This window comes from Mustelus asterias, chromosome 7 (genome assembly GCF_964213995.1).
Source record: "Mustelus asterias chromosome 7, sMusAst1.hap1.1, whole genome shotgun sequence".
NCBI classification, from domain to species: Eukaryota; Metazoa; Chordata; class Chondrichthyes; order Carcharhiniformes; family Triakidae; genus Mustelus; species Mustelus asterias.
The window spans coordinates 110,072,095-110,096,537 of NC_135807.1; the positions used below are offsets into that span (position 1 = coordinate 110,072,095).

The 24,443-nt window shown below is 43.0% G+C and overlaps 1 protein-coding gene across 1 annotated transcript in view; it reads left to right on the top strand.

Moving 5' to 3' along the window:
• The window catches only part of zfpm2a (zinc finger protein, FOG family member 2a), a 978,760-nt gene that overhangs the window by 316,113 nt on the left and 638,204 nt on the right, over nucleotides 1-24,443 (top strand). Inside the window, exon 2 of the mRNA XM_078217130.1 lies at nucleotides 1,661-1,822. Within this exon, the coding sequence (XP_078073256.1) occupies nucleotides 1,661-1,822 (162 nt within the window). The remainder of the gene's footprint in view (nucleotides 1-1,660; nucleotides 1,823-24,443) is intronic.

Genomic DNA, 24,443 nt, shown 5'->3' on the forward strand with positions numbered 1-24,443 from the left:
CCAGAATATAAAAATCTTTCATATTCTCCCTATTGCCTCCACGTTTGAGTCAAATGAAATGTAGAAACTTTGCTTTGCTTACTTAGGAAACCTTTGTAAGTTGGAAACCCTTTTACTGCGCGTTGAAATTTAACAACTAAAAGCAATATTTATCTTCTAATTCAAATTTCTGGCGAATGCTTGCTTACTTATAGAAAATTCAATGTGACCATATTTACTTCAAACACATGTCGTTCCACTTTTTTGATGCCCTGAAGCTTGTAGACAATCAGTCCCCCACGTAATCAACGTAGTTTTACACACATACACACACACAACGCACAAGCCTGCTTCACAGAATAGCACAATAAACCCCCAAAATATTGAAAATAATGACATATTTGTCACATTCGTCGCATTCCATCCTCACCCGAGTCATTGCAGCCTTCCGTCTTGTGACTTGATGGTTTGATCTTTGGTGATCAACCCTGTATTAAACAATACACTCGGACTTTATGGCCTCACTCATCCTGAAACCGCAAAATCCTGCCCAAGGTCAACTGACCTTTCCATGAACCGCCCCTCACCCACTCTGATTCCGTGGTGGGCGGTAATATTCCGGCCATAATCTGGCTTTGCTGCACTTATTGTAGATGGAGCAATAGGCTGAGAAGGCGCATGGTTCATAGAATCATCAGGTTTGCACCGACTTTCTGAAGGGGCATCTTACCCAGGCCCACCCTTTTTCCCTATCCCCATAACCCTGTATATATAACCCACTAATCACCCTAACCTACACATCTTGGGACACTTTAGCATGTCCAATTCATTTACCCTGCACATTTGTGGACCTCTGGTCTCTTTTTTTTCTCTGAGTCCACCTGTCAGCCAGCTGAGTTTTCCATTTCTCTTTACCTCTTGCAATGCTCTTCTGAATAGAAATCCAGGCCATTGGCAGTTTCTTCCAGTTGTCTGTGTCAATGTCCACAACTTTCATTTGCAAATATCCAGCAGGTTGTGACCTAATGGCCAGTTCACTGTACAGAAGCTCTTTAGGTATATGGCCACCATCCATCTGACGAATATGGCTGAGACACTGCAGGTGTCATTGGCTTGGTGTACGAAGCATCAAGTTGTAACTCTACAAGAAACCAGTAAACAGCAAGTACAAGAATGAAATATTTTCACTTTAACTTATTCATGATTAATTTACAATCCAACACCATCTTTGAAGTTTTCACTGTGTCTTCCCTCCTTTTCAGGTTATCATATGTAACCTCTACTTTTAATAGTGAGCTGCAGCTTTTCACTTGTACATTGTGTTATGAAAATAGTGTCTATGGTAGCTTGATCATACAACTGAACAATAAATAAATCCAAAGAACAATCTGCATCCTAACCAGTTTCAGATCTTGTTATGATGCAAAAAAATACAATTCATGGCACAAAAAAACACAGATTTTAAAGGTAGTTCCTAATGGTCTTGACGGCTGCCTTACATATGCTACCTGTAGAAATGCTGAAATTTGCTTTGTAATGTCATTAGATGTGCTGAATGTTGTGAACTTATATTATTGAGTTTTTTTGCGAACAAAAAAACCCCAGAAAACTCATAATAAGAATGTAGTTGAAGCTGTGACCTATGCAAATTGTATAATGGAGACACCTCATTCTGTACTAGCAGGACCACTCGAAGGCACAGCTGAGGATGATGAGGAAGAATGTCTGTCCGAAGAAAATGATATAATTAGCCGAGGAGACTACACCCTTGATGAAAACTTCTCAGCAGACTTTGGCTCAGAACATCTCAGTTGTGAAGAAGCAGAATATTACTGCGGTAAAGGTAACAGGAGTGAATTCATTTTTCTATCATATGGATATTATTCCTGGTCATTTCGTGTGATTGAATTGATACAGAACTCCCTTGTTATGGAAGACTATTTCTTTACATGCCATTCCTAGAACTTTGGGAAGTTCATACAGCAGCACTAAATTTCAAATCTGGCTAATTTTCAAATCTAACTAATTTTCAAATCTAAATGCTCTTTAGAAGTCCAACAGCGTCAACTTTTCTATAGTCAATACAGAGCCTTTTGGAATCATTTTTGCTTAGGGACTAATATGATAGGAGGATTGACTGGGTTTGCTTATGTTGTTTTTCAACATGTATCAAATCTTCTCTCATGCGTACTTGGCCTGTATGAGTTCTGTTTAGACCATAAGTCATCGGAGCAGAATTTATGCCACTCTGCCCATCGAGTCGAGCCATTCAATCATGGCTGATATTTTTCTCATCCCCATTCTCTTGCCTTTTCCCCATAACCCTTGATCCCCTTATTAATCAAGAACCTCTGTCTTAAAGACATTCAATGACCTGGCCTCCACAGCCTTCTGTGGCAAAGAATTCCACAGATTCACCATTCTCTGGCTGAAGAAATTCCTCCTCATTTCTGTTTTTATGTACCGTCCCTTTAGCCGGAAGTTGTGCCCTCTGGTTCTAGTTTTTCCTACTGGTGTTTGATATTTCCAAATGAAACATCTGGAACATTTGGATTATATTGGAATAGTGTAGGTTAGATGGGCTTTAGATTGGTTTCACTGGTCGGCGCAACATCAAGGGCCGAAGGGCCTGTACTGCGCTGTAATGTTCTATGTTTTATGTACATTGGGCCCTATTGTACCATTTTGATTCTAAATGCTGGGCGGACTTGAAACTGGGAGTGTTTCAGATCTGACTTTTAGACCTGTTCTCGGGTGCCCCCATACACACTCTGCCTGCAAAAATATCAGCGATTCCGAATCGCGCTGCACAAGCCTGTGGGCGGGGCTTAGCACACCCAAAATCTTGCAGCTCCGATTGGCGCCTCCAACTGTGCATGCGCAGAAAAAAAAGATAGAATGCTGCTCCCCTGTTGACGAAGGAGCAGCGCTCCGAAAGCTAATGGTATTTGCGACCAATAAACCTGTTGGACTTTAACCTGGTGTTGTTAAAACTCTTACTGTGTTGACCCCAGTCCAACGCCGGCATCTCCACATCATGACCTCCCTCCCAGGCCAGATAATGTCCCCCCCTGGCCCCCACAGACATTGCCGTACCCCCACAACATTACTGACCCCCTTATCTCCTCCCACCCGCCCGCCACCCAGACCGATCACAGACTCCTCCCCCTTTCTCCCCACCAATCTCAGACAGAGTGGTAGCGGATCCCTCTTCCTCCCTCACTGCTCACAGGCAGAGTGGCAGCGGACCCCCCCTTTCCCCCTCATTCACCTCACTGATCTCAGGCAGAGTGGCAGCGGACCTCCCCTTCCCCCCTCACTGATCTCAGGCAGAATGGCAGCGGACCCCCCTTCCCCCTCACTGACCTCCCCCACCACCACTGATCTCAAGCAGAGAGCTGCCGGATGCTAGGCACCTACCTCCTCACTAACTGGAGCGCCCGAATCAGACTTTTGTGGAGCATGTATTTTTCGTGCCGATTCTGGATGGGCGAATGCAGTGGTAAAGGTGGAAGTGCTGGTAAGGTCGGGCGTGCAGCCCATTAAATCAATTTAGATGCATACAAATGCATTTAAATGGCTGTCGCACCTGTTTTGGGTGCGGTCCTGATCGTAGCCATTTTCAGGCTTTGTAAAGGGGGAACTGGCGCGAAGGCGGGCGCGGATCGCGCTACTCACTCATGCCCGACTTTACCAAGTTTTCACGCCTGAAAATAGGTGCAAAGCAGTGGTAAAATCGGTTCCATTATGTCAGTTAGTCGTTGTGCCTCTCTTTAGGAGGACTGAGTTCCATTAACCATGGTATAAAAGGCAATAGGTGTCCGTGCAGTCAGTTAGGATTGTGTTTTGTACTTTGCATCTCTTAATCCCAACCCCTCCAACTTCCTATTGCCTTACAATAATGAGTAAAGTATTCCTGCAAGATGTGCAATTGATAATAAACAAAGACTGATAAGAACAAACTCCAGTATAATACTTGTGGAAAAGTTTGTCATGCCATCAGTTTCAGGCATTCATCTGATACAGCTGCAATATAGATTCTTGATCCACAAGTATTACTTCTGAGGTATATCCTATCTATTGCCAATATGCTAATAGTCAAACATGCCTATTTTTGGGTCGTATCTTTGCTTCGAACTTAGTGGCCTCTGTGACAATGTTGCATGATCTCCGTCTAATTCAGTAAAGACAAGTTGTACGGATTCAAAACATTAACTCTATTTCTCTCTGCACAAATGTTGCCAGACCTGCTGAGTTTTTCCAGCATTTTCTGTTTTTATTTTATTTCAGACTTCCAGCATCTGCAGTATTATACTTTTATTAAAGACAAGTATTTCCTGGGTTCACATACCTGAAGAGTTATTTCTTTTCAGTCATGACACTGAAAAGGTTACGACTCTTAATAGTTGCTGGAATCTAATTTACTCTCTTCATTTTCTTGGCATGAGTAATAAAAATCACCTGATAACAGTGAAGAATTTTTTTTACATTTGTTAGTGTAATGAAGCTTTTCTTCATGACACTTTTTCTAGTTTGCCTTAATTCCTTGCTCTAAGTGCTTCATCTGATAGCTTTCGATGGCTCATGTCATACATTTTCTAATCAGGCACCAGGTTTTGTCTGCCCTTCAAACCTTTTCAGTCAATATTCTGTCTTTCTTAAGCAGCTGTAATGATAGATCCCATGCCAATGTCTGAATCCCTCTAGAAGCATCAATACTCAGTGCCTGTGCCTTGATCACTCTGCCTTTGTGTCGTTTAATATCAAAATCTCCAAAGCCAGTGGTACCTTTTTTGTGAGGATTATGAATTTGAGCTCCTTTAAATTATCTTAGCTACAGAACATATTATATTGACATTTGGAGTTCTCTTTGGACTGACAGAAGCTTGGTGCACAAAGCTGAAAAAAGCCGATATGACTTTGTTTCTACCTTGCTCGAGGAGTTGTATGTGTAAATCGCCTAAGCTTATTGACCCGAATCTTTGCCTTCTTGTCTTCTGATTTGTTTGGAACACAGACACTGATAGAGCATTGATACAGCCGATTTAGCAGCTCAGTGATTTGTTTTACAACAGGCGCCTTTGGCAAGACATTATCACTCCCTCAGGCCACCATTGTTTTGTTCTTTTCTCTGAGAGTCCTGAGACTTTGGTTTAAAGATGTGATCAAATTTCCTCTCATTTGATCAAAAAGTTTCAACTGATCCATTTCTGAAAACTCTGTACTGTAAGTATATTAAACTTGTCAAATTGTGCTCAGATGTATAGTAATAGGCAATGTAAAATATCCAGGCATGTTATCATAGTTGTAAACACTACTGATTCAAACTATATCGCCAGTTTTTTAGTGCCTTTAATGCCCATCTTATCAGCAGTACCGCTATTCCTCTGTGGTAAAAGAACATTGTAGAGGGTAGACTGAATATAAAGAGGAGGTTAGGAAATATTTTTTCATGTATAGGGTTTATGAAGTCACATGGTTTAAGATCAAACACAGGCAAGGAAACCTGCTGATTTCCAATCACTGCCCAGACCCTCAACTGATGAATCAGTACTCCTCCATGTTGAACACCAATTGAAAGAAGCACTGAGAGTGGCAAGGGCACAAAACATTGTCTCTGTGGGAGACTGAAATGTTCATCACTGAGAATGGCTCAGTAGCACTGCTACTGATCAATTTGACCAAGTCTTGAAGGACATATATGCTAGGCTGCAGAAGATAGTGAGAACACCAACAAGAGGGAAAAATCATCTTGACATCACCCTCACCAATCTACAATGCACCTGGCCCAAATAAATCTACTTGCGATGGTATTGGTAGGAATGACCAGCGCAGAAAAAAAAATCTTTGAATTGAGGACAACCTTTTTCATGCTAAATGGGATAGATTTCAAACCAATCTGCCAATTCATGATGTGAATAACAAATGACTGTTGGCCATCACAGCAGCAGAATTATGTTCACCCACAATTTAACTTCACGGCCCAGCAAGTCCCTCACTCTCCTCTGACTATCAAGTCAGGGGACCAATCTGGTTCAATGAGGAATGTGGGAGAGCGTGCCAGGAGCATCAGCAGCACATCTAAAAATGCAATGCCAATTTGCTGAAGCCAAATAAAGGACTGTATGCATGCTGAATAGTGACAGCAGCATGCTATAGTTGGAGTTAAGTGATCCAAAACGAACAGCTCGGATCAAAGTTCTGCATTCCTGCCACACCCAATCATGAACGAGGGTGCAGAATTAAACAGCTAACTGGAAGATGATGCACATCACTTCAAAAGACACGGTTAAAGCATTTATAACAATCTTCTGCCAGAGGTGTGGAGTGGATGATCTATCTTGGTCTCCTCTTGAGGTCACTATCATTTCAGAAGCAAGTCTACAGTTAATTTTAAGTTATTTGTAAAAGAGACATATGTGATGTGAGAAAGAACTTTTTCACACAGCAAATAGTTTGGATCTGGAATATGCTGCCCTGAAGCGTGGTGGAGGCAGGTTCAATCGAAGCATTGAAGAGGACATTAGATGATTATTTCAATATAATATCAAGAAACAGCTAGAGAATACTTTCCACTTGCCTGGATGGGCAGCTCCAACAACACTCAAGAAGCTTGACACCATCCAGGACAAAGCTGTCCACTTGACTGGTCCACGAACATTCACTTCCTACACCACCTGCGTACAGTGGCAGCAGTATGTCCCATCTACAAGACACACTGCAGGAACCTACCAAGGTTCCCTAGACAGCACCTTCTAAGCCTATGACCATTACCACCTAGGGCATGGGCAGCAGATGCATGGGAACACTGCAACCTGGAAATTCCTCTCCAAGCTATTCACTATCCTGACTTGGGAATATATTGCTGTTCCTTCACTGCTGCTGGATGAAAGTCCTGTAACTCTCTCCCTAAAAGCACTGTGGGTGTATCTACATCACATGGCTGTAGCAGGTCAGGAAGGCCACTACCTTCTGAAGGGCAAAAGGGTTCTTTTTCTAAGAATGGACAATAAATGTTGGCTGGCAATGCCCACATCCCACAAATAAAAAAAATACTGGATAAACCAATGGATAAAACACTGGATAAAGCAATGACAATGGACACTAACAACATCCCGGCCATAGTACTGAACACTTTTGCTCTAGAACTAGCTAGGCCTCCAGTAAGACTGTTCCGGGACAGCCACAACACTGGCATTTAGCTGACAATGTAGAAAGTTGCAGATATTTTCAGTGAACAAAACCAGGCGGATTCCAATCCAGCCAATTATCACCTACAATTATCACCAGTGCCCCAGGGATCTGTTCTGGGACCCTTGCTGTTTGTCATTTTCATAAATGACCTGGATGAGGAAGTGGAGGGATGGGTTGGTAAGTTTGCTGACGACACCAAGGTAGGTGGTGTTGTGGATAGTTTGGAGGGATGTCAGAAGTTGCAGCGAGACATAGATAGAATGCAGGACTGGGCGGAGAAGTGGCAGATGGACTTCAACCCGGATAAGTGTGTGGTGATCCATTTTGGCAGATCCAATGGGATGGAGCAGCAGTATAAAATGAAGGGTACCATTCTTAGCAGTGTAGAGGATCAGAGGGACCTTGGGGTCCGGGTCCATAGGACTCTTAAATCGGCCTCGCAGGTGGAGGATGCGGTCAAGAAGGCGTATGGCGTACTAGCCTTCATTAATCGAGGGATTGAGTTTAGGAGTCGGGAGATAATGCTGCAGCTTTATAGGACCCTGGTTAGACCCCACTTGGAGTACTGCGCGCAGTTCTGGTCACCTCATTACAGGAAAGATGTTGAAGCCATTGAAAGGGTGCAGAGGAGATTTACAAGGATGTTGCCTGGATTGGGGGGCATGCCTTATGAGGATAGGTTGAGGGAGCTTGGTCTCTTCTCCCTGGAGAGACGAAGGATGAGAGGTGACCTGATAGAGGTTTACAAGATGTTGAGGGGTCTGGATAGGGTGGACTCTCAGAGGCTATTTCCAAGGGCTGAAATGGTTGCTACGAGAGGACACAGGTTTAAGGTGCTGGGGGGTAGGTACAGGGGGGATGTCAGGGGTAAGTTTTTCACTCAGAGGGTGGTGGGTGAGTGGAATCGGCTGACGTCGGTGGTGGTGGAGGCAAACTCGTTGGGGTCTTTTAAGAGACTTCTGGATGAGTACATGGGATTTAATGGGATTGAGGGCTATAGATAGGCCTAGAGGTGGGGATGTGATCGGCGCAACTTGTGGGCCGAAGGGCCTGTTTGTGCTGTGGCTTTCTATGTTCTATGTTCTATGTACTCATTCTACTCTCAGCCACAAATAAAATGATGGAATATATTGTTTGCCTATGAAGTAGTAGTTACTCAACATTAACTGACTTATCAAAACTCAGTTTGGGTTCTGCCAGTGTCAGTTCACTCCAGATCTCATTGCAGCTTTAATCCAAACATGGACAATGCCCCTGAATTCCAAAGATGAGGTGAGAGTGATAACCCTTGATATCAAGGCAACATTTGACTGAGTGTAGCAGCAAAAAGCCTTAACAACATTGAAGTCAATGGAAATTTAGGTAAACTCTCCATGGTTGGAATCATATCCAACACAAAAGAGATGGCTGTGGTTGTTGGGGGCCAACCATTGCAGCCCCAGGGGCCTGCAGGAGTTCCTCAGTATAGTATTTTAGGCCATTTATCTTCAGATGTCTCATCAGTGACCTCCCTCAAACATAAGGTCAGGGTGAGGATGTGCAATGATGATTGCATAGTGTTAGAAGTGTGAAGTTGTTAATTTAGTAGGAAGAATGAAGAGAAGCGATATAAAATAAAGGGTGCAATTTCTAAGGGTGTGCAGGAGTGGGTGGCCCTGGGACATATACACAAATCAGTAAAGGTGGCAAGGCAGGTTGAGAAATGTGTTAATAGTGCACTCAGGATTCTGAGTTTTACAAATAGTGGCAGAGAATATAAAAGCAAGGAAGTTATGGTAAAACTATATGATATACCATGCGACTTCAACCTTATCTGGAGTATTACATCTAGTGCTGGCAGCACATTTTAAGAAGTATGTGAAGGCTTTATAAAGGGTGCAGAAAAGATTAATGAGAATGATTCTTAGGTTGAGGAACTTCCGTCATATGGATAGGTTGGAGATGCTGGTGAACATTTTTATTCTTTCTAGGCATCAGTCGTTAGACCAGTGTTTGTTATATATTCCGAATTGCCCTTGAGAAGATGGTGGTGGGTTGCCTTCTTGAACTACTGAAGTTCATGTGACGTTGGTACACTCACACTGGTATTTGGAAGGGAATTGCAGGATTTTGACCCAGTGACAGTGAAGAAACAGTGCTATAGTTGCAAGTCAGGATGGTTTGTGACTTGAAGTGAAACTTGCAGGTGCTGATTTTTTATGCTGCCCTTTTCCTTCTAGGTGGTTAAGGTCATGGGTTTCAAAGATGCTGTCAAAGGAACCTTGGTGAGTTGCTGCAGTGCGCCTTGTATATGATATATATTACTTCCACTGTGAGCAGTGATGGAAGGAGTAAATGTTTAAAGTGTCTGTTCTTTTTGGAGAAGAGAAAATTAAGTGAAGCTTTCATAGAAGTGTTTATAATTAATAGGGGACCGAACAGAGTAGACAGGAATGAACTGTTCCCATTGGCAAAATGATTGAGAACGAGAGAGCATTGATTAAAAGTGATTGACAAAAGAAAAATGGTGGCAGGAGGAACTTTATTTTCTTAGCAAGTGCCTTAAAATGTGATGGGGGCAGATTATGTCATGGCTTTCAAAAGAGAATTAGATAATTATTTGAAGATTTAAAAATGCAGGATAGTAAGACTAAGTTGCAGAGAACTGGCATAGACATAATGGGTTGAATGGGCTCTTTCTGTGTTGTAATAATTCTGCGATCATGCTCAATGGCATTTGCAACTTTCTAGATACTGAAGCAGTGTGTGCCTGTAAATAGCAAAACCTGGACAATATTCGGGCTTGGATTGGCAAGAGGCAATAACATTTGCATTACACAGAGTGCCAGGCAATAATCATTTCCAACAAGAGAGAATCTAACCATCTCCATGTGAAATTTGTAAGAACTTAAGAAATAGGAGCAGGAGTAGGACTTTAGGCCCTTTGAACCTGCTTCACCATTCAATAAGATCTTGGCTGATCTGATTGTCGCCTTAACTCCACTTTCCCGTAATGAAGAGGGTTTTTGCTGTCTACACCAATCCCCTATCACCTTGACTCCTTTGTAGATCAAAACATCTGTCGAACTCAGCCTTGAACATATTCAATGACCTAGCCTCAACTGCTCTCTGAATCTCAATAGTACAAATTAGAAAGGTTAAGTGCCGTGACACAGAATGCAGCTGGTACAGAGTGTAATTACTGTGGGTTTGGTGAGTAAGTGAGTTCAGTGATGAGGCGAGGGAGATCCTTTTTGCTCTTTTCTTTTTCTATCTTTCTCAGCGACCAGGAAACTGAGTTGAAAAGCTGCGCAAGTGAATATTTTTAAGTATTGAAAATAAGAGAAATGCATTATTTTTAAACAGAATAGCTATTTAAGTAAGAAACACAAGGGAGAGGGAAGTAAAGTTAAGTCAAGACGAGGTAAAACAAAGTAGCATAAGTAAATCAAAACAAAATAAAGTTAACATAAGGGAAGTATGTTGAAGCCATGGCTGGGCAGCTTGGTTTGGAATCTGTGTCATGTAATATGTCGGAAGTATTGCATTGTGCCAGTGTCCCAGCTGACCACATGTGCAGGAATTGTCACCAGCTGCAGAAACTGGTGTTCTGGGTTTTTGGAGCTCAAGTGGTAGCTGGAGTCACTGTGGTGCTTCTGCAACGCTGTGAACTACGTGAATAGCACATTCAGAAAGATAGTCATACCGCAGCTAAGGAGCCAAGAGGCAGAAAAGTAATGGATGACCACCAGACAGTCCAAGAGAACTAGGCACGTAAGGCAGGTGTCCTCGGAGATTCCTTTTTCTGTTTTCGATACTGCTGAGGGCGTTGATTCCTAGAGGAGTGCAGTCGGAGCTCTGCTGTACAGGAGGGGAGGAAAAAGAAAAGAAGAACAGGAGTGACAGGGATTTGTGAGTTAGGGGGGCTGACAGACCTTTCTGTGACGGTAGACATGACTCCAGGATGGCATATTGCCTTCTTCATGCCAGTGTCAAGGAAGTCATGGAGCAACTGCAGGACATTCTTCTGTGGGAGGGTGATCAGCCAAATGGTACCAATGACTTAGGTAGGAACAGGGATGTGGTCCTGAAAGCAGATTTAAGGGATCAAGGAAGGAGATTGAAAAGTGGGACCTTGAAAGGAAATCTCAGGATTGTTCTCAGTCCCATGCGCTAATGAGCATAGCAATGGAAGAACTGAGTGATTGAAAATGTGGCTGGAAAGCTAGTGCAGGAGAAAGGGCGTCAGATTTTTGAGGCGGTGGGACCTGTATAAGCTGGATGATCTACACCTGTACCAGACAGGATGGATATCCTTACAGGGTGATTTGCTAATGCTGTTGGGGGGATAAACTAGATTGGCAGGGAGGGTGGGCATCTGAGGACAAATTCAGAGCAGGGAATGGGAAATGGAAAATTAGCGAGTGACAGAAGAAGCATAAGTAAAAAAGCGTACAGCACAAGAATTTTTCAGTGTCATAAGGTATTTATGTAAATGAAAGGAGTATAGCAAATAAAGCTGGTGAACTGAAGACACAGATATACACATGGCAGCATGACATCATCGCTATAACTTAAATTTGGCTTAAAGGAGAGGCAAAAATGGCAACTCAACATCCCTAGTGATGGCGTTTTCAGGCAGGATAGGGAAAATAATAAACAAAGGTGGGGGCTGGCAGTTATAGCATGATGAGTTAAAAAATCAATTACAGCTATGAGGAGGGATGAGAAATTTAAACATCAAATGTGGGGTGAGCTCAGAAATAAAAAAGGGACTGCACACAACTAGGAGTGTGCTATAGATCCCCAATAAGCGGAAGAGAGTTGAAGAGCAAATACATAGGCAAGTTTCTGAGTGCAAAAACAACAGGACAGTAATAGTTGGAGACTTCAACTACCCTACTAACAGTGAAAAAGGGACAAAGGGCATTAAGTTCTTGAGCTGCATTCATAGAGCAGAGCCATGCAGAGTGACAGGTAGTATTGAGGAAACAGGGGGGCTGCAGAAGGACTTGAACAGGTTAGGAGAGTGGGCAAAGGAATGACAGATGGAATACAATGTGGAAAAGTGTGAGGTTATGCACTTTGGAAAGAGGAATGGAGGCATAAACTATTTTCTAAATGGGAAAATGCTTAGGAAATCAGAAACACAAAGGGACTTGGGAGTCCTTGTTCAAGATGGTTCAGTCGGCAGTTAGGAAGGCAAATGCAATGTTAGCATTCATGTTGAGAGGGCTACAATACAAGAGCAGGAATGTACTTCTGAGGTTGTCAGACCCCATTTGGAGTATTGTGAACAGTTTTGGACCCCATGTCTAAGGAAGGATGTGCTGGCCTTGGAAAGGGTCCAGAAGAGGTTCACACGAATGATCCCTGGAATGAAGAGCTTGTTGTATGAGGAAAGGTTGAGGACTCTGGGTCTGTATTCGTTGGAGTTTAGAAGGATGAAGGGGGATCTTATTGAAACTTACAGGATATTGCGAGGCCTGGATAGAATGGACATGGAGAGGATGTTTCCACGAGTAGAAAAAACTGGAACCAGAGGGCACAACCTCAGGCTAAAGGGACGATCCTTTAAAACTAGAGATGAGGACGAATGTCTTCAGCCAGAGAGTGATGAATCTGTGGAACTCTTTGCCGCAGAAGGCTGTGGAGGCCAGGTCATTGAGTGTCTTTAAGACAGAGATAGATAGGTTCTTGATTGATAAGGGGGATCAGGGGTTATGGGGAAAAAGCAGGAGAATGGGGATGAAAAAAAAATCAGCCATGATTGAATGGCAGAGCAGACTCGATGGGCCGAGTGGCCTAATTCTGCTCCTATGTCTTATTGTCTTATGGTCTTATGGTCATACAGTGCAGAAAAGATCCTTCGGCCCATCGATTCTGCACAAGAGAACTTTCTTAGTTAGCATGTAACAATACTAATGAGAAGGAGAGAAATTCTAGATTTAGTCTTAGGAAATGAAACTGGGCAAGTGGATGAAGTGACAGTGGGGGAGCATTTTGGAGATAGCGATCATAACACAATTAAATTTAGCAACATTATGGAAAAGGATAAAGATAGAATAGGAGTAAAATGTCTGAATTGGGGAAAGAAATTTTATAAATCTGAGAGATGAACTGGCAAAAGTGGACCTAATATAACTACTGGAAGAGAAAAAAATGGGAGATATTCAAAAGCAAGATTTACGGGTACAGAGTATTCATTTCCCAGAAAGAAAAAGGTGGTATTGTGAAATTTAGACTCCGCTAGTTATCCAGAAGCAAACAGAGTAAAGTAACATATTAGACTATTTGGAAGGACAGTAGTCCCCCAAGTAATCTCCCTAGTGTCAGGAGGATTAGCAGGGTAAATATGTGGGGTTACGAGAATAGGGCCTGGGTAGGATTATTGTCGGTGCGGATTCGATGGGCCAAACGGCCTCCTTCTGCACTGTAGGGATTTTGATTCTACAGACAGGAAGGTAAGGGAAGTGGTGTAGCTCTGATATTCAAGGATGACATCCAGGTGGTAGTGAGAGATGATATAGGTTCTATGGAGAACAAGGTTGAATCCATTTGGGTGGAAATTAGAAATAGCAAGGAGAAAAAGTCACTGATAGGCGCAGTCTGTAGGCCACCAAATAATAACATCAAGGTGAGGCGAGCAATAAACAAAGAAATAACTGATGCATGTAAAAATGATACGGCAATTATCATGGGGGATTTTAATCTACATGTCGATTGATCAAAACAGGTCGGTCAAGGCAGCCTTGAGGAGGAGTTCATAGAATGTATTTACGATAGTTTCTTCTGTGCACTTTTTTACCTGTGCTTCTTCTGTCACTCGCTAATTTTCCATCTCCCATTCCCTGCTCTGAATTTGTCCTCAGATGCCCACCCTCCCTGCCAATCTAGTTTATCCCCCCCAACAGCATTAGCAAATCACCCTGTCAGGATATCCATCCTGTCTCGTACAGTTGTAGATCATCTGGCTTCTACAGGTCCCATCGCCTCAGAAATCTGATGCCCTTTCTCCTGCATCAGCTTTTCAGTTGCTCAGTTCTCCTATTTGTAATGGAACCTAAAAGGGAGCAAGCTATCCTAGATCTGGTCCTGTGTAATGACAGTAAGAAGTCTCACAACATCAGGTTAAAGTCCAACAGCTTTATTTGGTAGCAAAAGCCACTAGCTTTCGGGGCGCTCGCTGCTCCTTCGTCAGGTGAGTGAGTATCCCACTCACCTGACGAAGGAGCAGCGAGCGCTCCGAAAGCTAGTGGCTTTTGCTACCAAATAAACCTGTTGGACTTTAACTTGGTGTTGTGAGACTTCTTACTGTGTTTACCCCAGTCCAACGCCGGCATCTCCACATCCTGTGTAATGAGACAGGAATAATTAATGATCTCATAGTTAGGGATCCTCTTGGAAGGAGCGGTCACAGTATGGTTGAATTTAAAATACAGATAGAAGGTGAGAAGGTGAAATCCAATACCAGTGTCTTGTGCTTAAACAAATGAGACTACAATGGGACGAGGAAAGAGCTGGGTAAGGTAGACTGGGAGCAAATACTTTATGGTGGGACAATTGAAGAACAGTGGAGGACTTTCAACATGATTTTTCACAACAAAGGCGTATATCAGTGAAAAGGACGGTAGGAAAAGGGATAATCAGCCATACATATTTCAGGAAATAAGGTAGGGTATCAAATTGAAAGAAATCGCATACAAAGTGGTAAACATTAGTGGAAACTAGAGAATTGGGAAATCTTTAAAAATCAACAGAAAGCCACGAAAAAAGCTAGAAAGAAAAGCAAGATAGATTATGAGAGTAAACTAGCTCAAAATATAAAAACAGATAGCAAAAGTTTCAACAAACATATAAAACGAAAATGAGTAGCGAAGGTAAATATTGGTCCTTTAGAGGATAAGAACAGAGATTTAATAATGGGAAATGAGGAAATGGCCGAGGTATTGAACAGGTATTTTGTGTCAGTCTTCACAGTGGAAGACACAAATAACATGCCAAAAATTGATGACAAGCGGGCTATGGCTGGTGGGGACCTAGAAACAATCATTATCATGAAAGAGATAGCGTTGGGCAAGCTAATGGGGCTACAAGGTAGACAAGTCTCCTGGCCCTGATAAAATGTACCCCAGGGTACTAAAAGAGATGGTGGGGAAAATAGCAAATGTACTCGTGGTAATTTACCAAAGTTCACTGGACTCTGGGCCGGTTCCAACAGATTAGAAAACAGCAAATGTGACGCAACTGTTTAAAAAAAGAGGTAGACAAAAGCCGGGTAACTATTGGCCAGTTAGCTTAACTTCTGTAGTGGGAAAAATGCTTGAATCTGTCATCAAGGAAGAAATAGCGAGACATCTGGATAGAAATTGTCCCATTAGGCAGACGCAGCATGGGTTCATGAAAGGGCAGGGCATGTTTAACTATTTCACTGGAGTTCTTTGAGGACATTACGAGCACGGTGGAGAACAGGGAACCAGTAGATGTGGTTTATCTGGATTTCCAGAAGGCATGATGAGAGTAGGGCAATGGATGTTGTCTACATGGACTTCAGTAAGGCCTTTGACAAGATCCCTCATGGCAAACTGGTACAGAAGGTGAAGTTGCACAAGATCAGAGGTGAACTGGCAAGATGGATACAGAATTGGCTCAGTCATAGAAGACAGAGGGTAGCAGTGGAGGGGTGCATTTCCGAATGAAGGGCTGTGACAACTGTTCTGAAAGCTCGTGGCTTTTGCTACCAAATAAACCTGTTGGACTTTAACCTGGTGTTGTTAGACTTCTTACTGTGTTTACCCCAGTCCAATGCCGGCATCTCCACATCAAGTGGCATTCCTCAGGGATCAGTGCTGGGACCTTTGATGTTTGTAATATATATAAATGATCTGGAGGAAAATGTAACTGGTTTGATTAGTAAGTTTGTGGATGACACAAAGGTTGGTGGAATTGCAGAATGCGCTGAGGACCATCAGAGGGTATATCAGGAATATAGATCGGTTGGAGACTGGGGGCAGAGAGATGGCAGATGGAATTTAATCCATCTGTTTAATGTGAGGTAATGCATTTTGGAAGGTCTAATAAAGATGGGAAATATACAGTAAATGCAGAACTCTTAAGAATATTGATCGGCAGAGGGATCTGGGTGTACAGGTAGCCATGATGTACAGGTACTGTGTACAGGTACACAGGTCACTGAAAGTGGCAACGCAGGTGGAGAAGGTAGTCAAATGAGGCATACGGCATGCTTGCCTTCATCGGCTGGGGCATTGAATTTAAAAATTGGCAAGTCATGTTGGAGCTTTATCGAACCTTAGTTAGGCCGCACTTGGAATATAGTGTTCAATTCTGGTTGCCACATTACCAGAACGATGTGGAGGCTTTGGAGAGGGTACAGAAAAGATTTACCAGGATGTTGCCTGGTATGGAGGGCATTAGCTATGGGGAGAGGTTGGAGAAACTTGGTTTGTTCACACTGGAATGATGGAGGTTGAGGGGCGACCTGATAGAAGTCTACAAGATTATGAGAGGCATGGATATACTGGATAGTCAGAAGCTTTTTGCCAGGGTTGAAGAGTCCATTATTAGGGCACATAGGTTGAAGGTCTGAGGGGCAAGGTTTAAGGGAGATGTACGAGGCAGGTTTCTTACACAGAGAGTGGTGAGTGCCTGGAACTCACTGTCGGGGGAAGTAGTGGAAGCAGATACGATCGTGACTTTTAAGGGATGTCTTGACAAATACATGAATAGGAGGGGAATAGAGGGATATGGTCCCCGGAAGGGTAGGGGTTTTAGTTCAGTCGGGCAGCATGGTCGGTGAGGATTGGAGGGCCAAAGGGCCTCATTCTGTGCTGTAATTTTCTTTGTTCTTTGCATTCAACAAGTTGTCACACAAAAGGCTGCTGCATCAGATAAAGGTGCACGGCATTATGGGTAATGGATTAGCATGGATAGAGGATTGGTTAACTAATAGAAAGCAAAGAGGGGGATAAATGGGTGTTTTTTTTGTTTGGCAATCAGTGACTAGTGGTGTGCCTCAGCGTTCAGTGTTGGGACCGCAATTGTTTACAATTTACATAGATGATTTGGGTTGGAGACCAAGTGTAGTGTGTCAAAGTTCACAGTTGACACTAAGATGAGTGGTAGAACAAAGTGTGCAGAAGGCTGCCCTGGAAGGTTAGATCACATGGAATCCAGGGAGAGCTGGCAAATTGTATATACAATTGGCTTGATGGTAGGAAGTAGAGGGTAATGGTGGAAGGATGCTTGTCAGACTGGAGGCTTGTGACTAGTGGTGTGCCTCAGGGGTCAGTGCTGGGACCATTGCTGTTTGTTATCAACATCAACAATTTGGATGAGAATGTACAAGGCATGATCAGTAAGTTAAATTTGCAGATGACACTAAAATAGATGGTATTATAGACAGTGAGGAAGGGTATCAAAAATTGCAGCAGGATCTTGATCAGCTAGGGAAATGGGCCAAGAAATGGCAAATGGAATTGAATACAGATAAGTGTGAGGTGTTGCATTTTGAAAAGTCAGATCAAGGTAGCACTTTTACGGTGAATGGTAGGACCTCAGGGGTATCGTGGAATGGAGGGACTTTGGAGTTCAGGTGCATGGTTCTCTAAAGGTGGAGTCACAGGTAGATAGGGCAGTGAAAAAGGCTTTTGGCATGCTGGCCTTCATCATTCAGGGCATTGAGTATAGAAGTTGAGAAGTTCTGTTGCAGTTGTGCAGGACATTGGTGAGGTCACACCGGAGTATTGTGTTCAGTTTTGGACACCTTGCTATAGAAAAGATGTTATTAAATTGGAGAGAGTGCAGAAGAGATTTACAAGGATGTTGCTAGGACTCAAGGGACTGAGTTATAGGGAGAGATTGGACAGGCTAGGACCTTTTCTTTTGGAGCGTATGAGATTGAGGGGTGCTCTTATAGAGGAGTATAAGATCATGAGAGGCATGGATAGGATGAATGCACTCAATCTTTTTCCCAGGGCTGAGGATTTGAGAACTAGAGTGCATAGGTTTAAGTCAAGAGGGGAAAGAATTAATGGGAACCTGAGGGACAACCTTTTTACACAGAGGGTGGTACGTATGTGGAATGAGTTGCCGGAGGAAGTGGTTGAGGCAGGGACATTGACAACATTTAAAAGGCATTTGGACAGATACATGGATAGGAAAGGTTTAGAGGAATATGGCCTAAATACAGGCAAATGGGGTTAGCTTAGGTGGGCATTTTGGACGGCATGGACCAGTTTGGGCCGAAAGGCCTGTCTCCATGCCATAGATTCAATGATTCTATGATCTAACCTGTACTTGTCCCATGAACAATCCCTCTGGTTGGAGGCACTAGTCTGATGCTTAATCAGAGATAGTGGGACTTTTTGTCTCAGTAAGGAATCTGCAATATGATTGATTCAAGTTGCTTTCCTGTTTACAAGGTCACAGTTCCCCTGTGCAGAGCATCATACTTTGTTGATTTATAATTACTGCAAGTTCCACTGATATTGGTTGTAATTTTCTGTTTCCATTCATTTTACCAGACAAGCATTTACTACTGGGGGTCCAATCAGTATACAGTGTATTACAGCTTAGTCCAAGTGTACACAGACAAGGATATTGTGATGATACTATGCAATTGATATATTTTAAGTTTAAGGGGATTGTTTTAAAGTTCAGGTTTTTTTTCTGCAGGCACTCAGTGTGTTTGAAAAAATGCATCTCTGATGCTGAGAAAGCAGGATAATTACTCATTTTAGCCATGTACTGTTTATTTAGGAGAGAGCTAATGTATTTTTGCTTATAGAAGAAAAGGTCCCCTGGGGTTTTTTGATGAAATAAATGGATGCTGGCTTTTTGATTAGGTATGCAGGATAATATGGTAATGGAAGGAGATTGATATGTAGCAGAGAGAGAAAAGTTTTCTGTTCAATTTATGGCTTGGGTTGTTTAAAGACTGAAATCTGCAATTTATAGCAAGTATGCCTGGGTTTGCTCACTGTATTTAAATTGGCATTTGAGTCAAAGAGAAGTGTTGCTTATTTGAAACTGAAATAGTGATAAGTTAGAAATTAGAGTTGTTTCCTTTCATTTTTTAACTGTTGTTCGACTATTAAAAGTTAAATTGCTGCCTTTTTTGGAGTTATATTTAAACTGTGTAATGAATAAAGCTTGTTTTGCTGAAAGATCTATAATTTTCAGTAGAATTACTCCTGGAGTGAAGCATCCTATCCTCACATTTATGCCAAAATAAAAAATTGTTGGAGCCTAGCCTGGCTCCATAATACACCTTGGGGTTTGGGTCCAAACCCCTAACAATATGTTCTGAATAATTGATATGTTCATTATTATTAAAATCGGAATTTCAAGCAGCAAATTGTAGAAATGCAAACCTCTTTTAATTGTGCTTTTTATTGAAAATAATGTGGTGAAGGGGGCTCAAAAAAGAGCAGTTAATCATTTAGAACACTGGTCCTTGCCCACTGTCTAAAATGGTTCATCTCAGAGCAGATTTGTTGCATTGCTATTTATTCAGTTCAAATAATTGAACAGATACTTTGGTTCTATCTTCACAAAAAAGGGCACAAATAACCTCCCAGCATTTTAAGGGAACTGAGGATCTAATGAGAAGGTGGAATTGAAGGAAATCAGTTTTGATATGAAAACAGTGCTGGGGAAATTAATGTGGTTAAAGGCTGAGAAATCATCAGGGCCTGATAATCTACATGCCAGAGTATTAAAGGAAGTGGCCCGCAAAATATTGGATGCATTGGTAGTCATTTTCCAAAATTCTAAAGACTCTGGAGCAGTTCCTATAGATTGGGGGTGGCAAGTGTAACCCTATTATTTATAAATGGAGGGAGAGAAAAAAAGGAAAATTGTAGACAGTTAGTCTGACATCAGTAGTGGGGAAGATGCTAGAGTCTATTATAAAAGATACGATAAGGAACATTTGGAAAGCATTAACGGGATTAGACAAAGCCAGCATGGATTTATGAAAGGCAAATCATGCTTGACAAATCTACTGAAGTTTTTTGAGGATGTAACTAGTAGAATAGGTAAGGGAAAACCAGTGGTTGAGGGTATTTGGACTTTCAGTAGGCTTTTAACAGGGACACTCATAAGAGATCAGTGGGCAAAGTCAAAGTACATGCGACATGGGGTTAAGTATTGATATGAATCAAGAATTGGGTAACAGATGGGAAACAAAAAGAGGGAATAAATGGGTCTTTTTCTGAGTGATAGGCAGTGACTAGTGGGGTACTGCAGGGATCAGTGCTTGGGCCCCAGCTGTTCATGACATACATAAATGACCTTGATGAGGAAATCAAATGGAACATTTCCAAGTTTGTTGATGACACAAAACCGGGCGGCATTGTAAATTACAAGGAGGATGCAAGGAGGCTTCAGGATGATTTAGACAAGTTGAGTAAGCAGAAAAACACATGGCAGATGCAGTATAACATGGCTAAATGTGAAGTCTGCCCTAGCGCACAGCGAACACACCAGGAAATCACATGGGAGGGTTTAAACTAGTTTGGCAGGGGGGTGGGACCCAAAGCAGTAAGGGGACAGAAGAGAAGGTTGAGGACAGCACAGAAGTTAAAGAGAGCACATTAAATAGTAAAAGCAGTGTCAGCAATCCTAGTATTAGACAGATCAGGCAAAAGTAAGACAAAGAGCAGATTAAACTGCATTTATTTCAATGCAAGAGGCCTGACAGGCAAGACAGATGAACTCAGGGCATGGATGGGTACATGGGACTGGGATATTATAGCAATTACTGAAACATGGCTAAGGGAGGGACAGGACTTGCAGCTCAATGTTCCAGGGTACAGATGCCATAGGAAAGATAGAACAGGAGGTAAGAGAGGAGGGGGAGTTGCACTTTTGATTAGGGAAAACATCACGACAGTACTGAGAGGGGATATATCCGAGGGTTCACCCACTGAGTCTATATGGGTAGAACTGAGAAATAGGAAGGGGGAAATCACTTTGATAGGGTTGTTCTATAGGCTCCCAAATAGTCAGCGGGAAATTGAGGAGCAAGTATATAAGGAGATTACAGATAGCTCCAAGAAAAATAGGGTGGTAATAGTAGGGGATTTTAACTTTCCCAACATTGACTGGGCCAGCCATAGTATTAGAGGCTTGGATGGAGAGAAATTTGTTGTGTGTATTCAGGAGGAATTTCTCATTCAGTATGTGGATGCCCGAGAGGGGGCAAAACTTGACCTCCTCTTGGGAAATAAAGAAGGACAGGTGACAGAGTGTTAGGGATCAAAGTGAGGGATCACTTTGGGACCAGTGACCATAATTCCATTAGTTTTAAGAAAGCTATGGAGAATGATAGATCTGGCCCAAAAGTTAAAACTCTAAATTGGGGCAAGGCCAATTTTGATGACATCAGACAGGAACTTTCAGAAGGTAATTGGGGGAGTCTGTTGGCATGCAAAGGGATGCCTGGTAAGTGGGAGGCTTTCAAAAGTGTGTTAACCAGGGTTCAGGGTAAGCACATTGCTCTGAGAGTGAAGGGCAAGGCTGGTAGAAGTAGGGAACCCGAGATGACTCAGGATATTGAGGCCCTGGTCAAGAGGAAGAAGGAGGCACATGATATGCATAGGCAGCTGGGATCAAGTGGATCCCTTGAAGAGTATAGAGGGTGTAGGAATAGAGTTCAGAGAGAAATCAGAAGGGCAAAAAGGGGACACGGGATTGTTTTGGCAGATAAGGCAAAGGAGAATCCAAAGAGCTTCGACATATACATAAAGGGCAAAAGAGTAACTAAGGAGAGAGTAGGGTCTCTTAAGGATCAATAAGTCATCTATGTGTGGATCCACAAGACAGGGGTGAGATCCTAAATGAATATTTCTCATCAGTATTTACTGTTGGGAAAAGCATGGATGTTAGGGAACTTGGGGAAATAAATAGTGTTGTCTTGAGGAGTGTAAGAAATCATAGAAACCCTACAGTGCAGAAGGAGGCCATTCGGCCCATCGAGTCCGCACCGACCACAATCCCACCCAGGCCCTACCCCCACATATTTACCTGCTAATCCCTCTAACCTACGCATCTCAGGACACTAAGGGGCAATTTTTAACCTGGCCAATCAACCTAACCCGCACATCTTTGGACTGTGGGAGGAAACCGGAGCACCCGGAGGAAACCCACGCAGACACGAGGAGAATGTGCAAACTCCACACAGACAGTGACCCGAGCCGGGAATTGAACCCTGGACCCTGGAGCTGTGAAGCAGCAGTGCTAACCACTGTGCTACCGTGCCGCCCCTGTGTACATATAACAGAGTAGGCCATGCTGGAAGTCTTAAAGTGCATCAAGGTAGATAAATCTCCGGGACCTGATAAAGTGTTCCTCAGGGCATTGTGGGAGGCTAGAGAGGAAATTGTGGGTCCCCTAGCAGAGATATTTGAATCATTGACAGCCACAGGTGAGGTGCCTAAAGACTGGAGGGTGGCAAATGTTGTGCCTTTGTTTAAAAAGGGCTGCAGGGAAAAGCCTGGGAACTGCAGGCCAGTGAGCCTCACACCTGTAGTGGGTAAGTTGTGAGAAGGTATTCTGAGAGACTGGATCTACAGGCATTTATCATCATAGAAATCATAGAAACCCTACAGTGCAGAAAGAGGCCATTCGGCCCATCGAATCTGCACCGACCACAATCCCACCCAGGCCCCACCCCCATATCCCTACATATTTACCCACTAATCCCTCTAACCTACGCATCTCAGGACACTAAGGGCAATTTTTAGCATGGCCAATCAACCTAACCCACACATCTTTGGACTGTGGGAGGAAACCGGAGCACCCGGAGGAAACTCACGCAGACACGAGGAGAATGTGCAAACTCCACATAGACATTTAGAGACGCAAGGACTGATTAGGAACAGTCAGCATGGCTTTGTGAGTGAAAAATCATGTCTCACAAATTTGATTGAGTTTTCTGAAGGGGTAACCAAGAAAGTAGATGAGGGCAGTGCAGTTGATGTTGTCTACATGGACTTTAGCAAGGCCTTTGACAAGGTACTGCATGGTAGGTTGTTGCATAAGGTTAAATCTCACGGGATCCAGAGTGAGGTAGCCAAATGGATACAAAATTGGCTTGATGACAGAATGTGGAGATGCCGGCGTTGGACTGGGGTAAGCACAGTAAGAAGTCTCACAACACCAGGTTAAAGTCCAACAGGTTTATTTGGTAGCAAATACCATAAGCTTTTGGAGCGCTGCCCCTTCGTCAGATGGAATGAAAATCTGTTCTCCAACAGAAGCCAGAGGGTGGCTGTAGAGGGTTGTTTTTCAAAATGGAGGCCTGTGACCAGCGGTGTGCCTCGGGGATCGGTGCTGGGCCCACTGTTATTTGTCATTTATATTAATGATTTGGATGAGAATTTAGGAGGTATTGTTAGTAAGTTTGCAGATGACACCAAGATTGGTGGCATAGTGGACAGTGAAGAAGGTCATCTAGGATCGCAACAGGATCTTGATCAATTGGGCCAGTGGGCTGACGAACGGCAGATGGAGTTTAATTTAGTTAAATGTGAGGTGATGCATTTTGGTTGATCGAACCAGGGCAGGACTTACTCAGTTAATGATAAGGCGTTGGGGAGAGTTATAGAACAAGGAGATCGAGGGGTACAGGTTCACAGCTCCTTGAAAGTGGAATCACAGGTGGACAGGGTGGTGAAGAAGGCATTCAGCACGCTTGGTTTCATTGGTCAGAACATTGAATATAGGAGTTGGGACATCTTGTTGAAGCTGCACAATACATTGGTAAGGCCACACTTGGAATACTGTGTACAGTTTTGGTCACCCGATTGTAGAAAGGGTATTATTAAACTAGAAAGAGTGCAGAAAAGATTTACTCGGATGCTACCGGGACTCGATGGTTTGAGCTATAAGGAGAAGCTGGATAAACTGGGACTTTTTTCTCTGGAGCGTGGGAAGCTTATAGAGGTCTATAAAATAATGAGGGGCATAGATCAGCGAGATAGTCAATATCTTTTCCCAAAGGTAGGGGAGTCTCAAACTAGAGGGCATAGGTTTAAGGTGAGAGGGGAGAGATGCAAAAGGGTCCAGAGGGGCAATTTTTTCACACAGAAGGTGGTGAGTGTCTGGAACAAGCTGCCAGAAGTAGTAGTAGAGGTGGGTACAATTTTGTCTTTTAAAAGGCATTTAGACAGTTACATGGATAAGATGGGTATAAAGGGATATGGGCCAAATGTGGGCAATTGGGACTAGCTTAGTGGTTAAAAAAAGGGTGGCATGGGCTGAAGGGC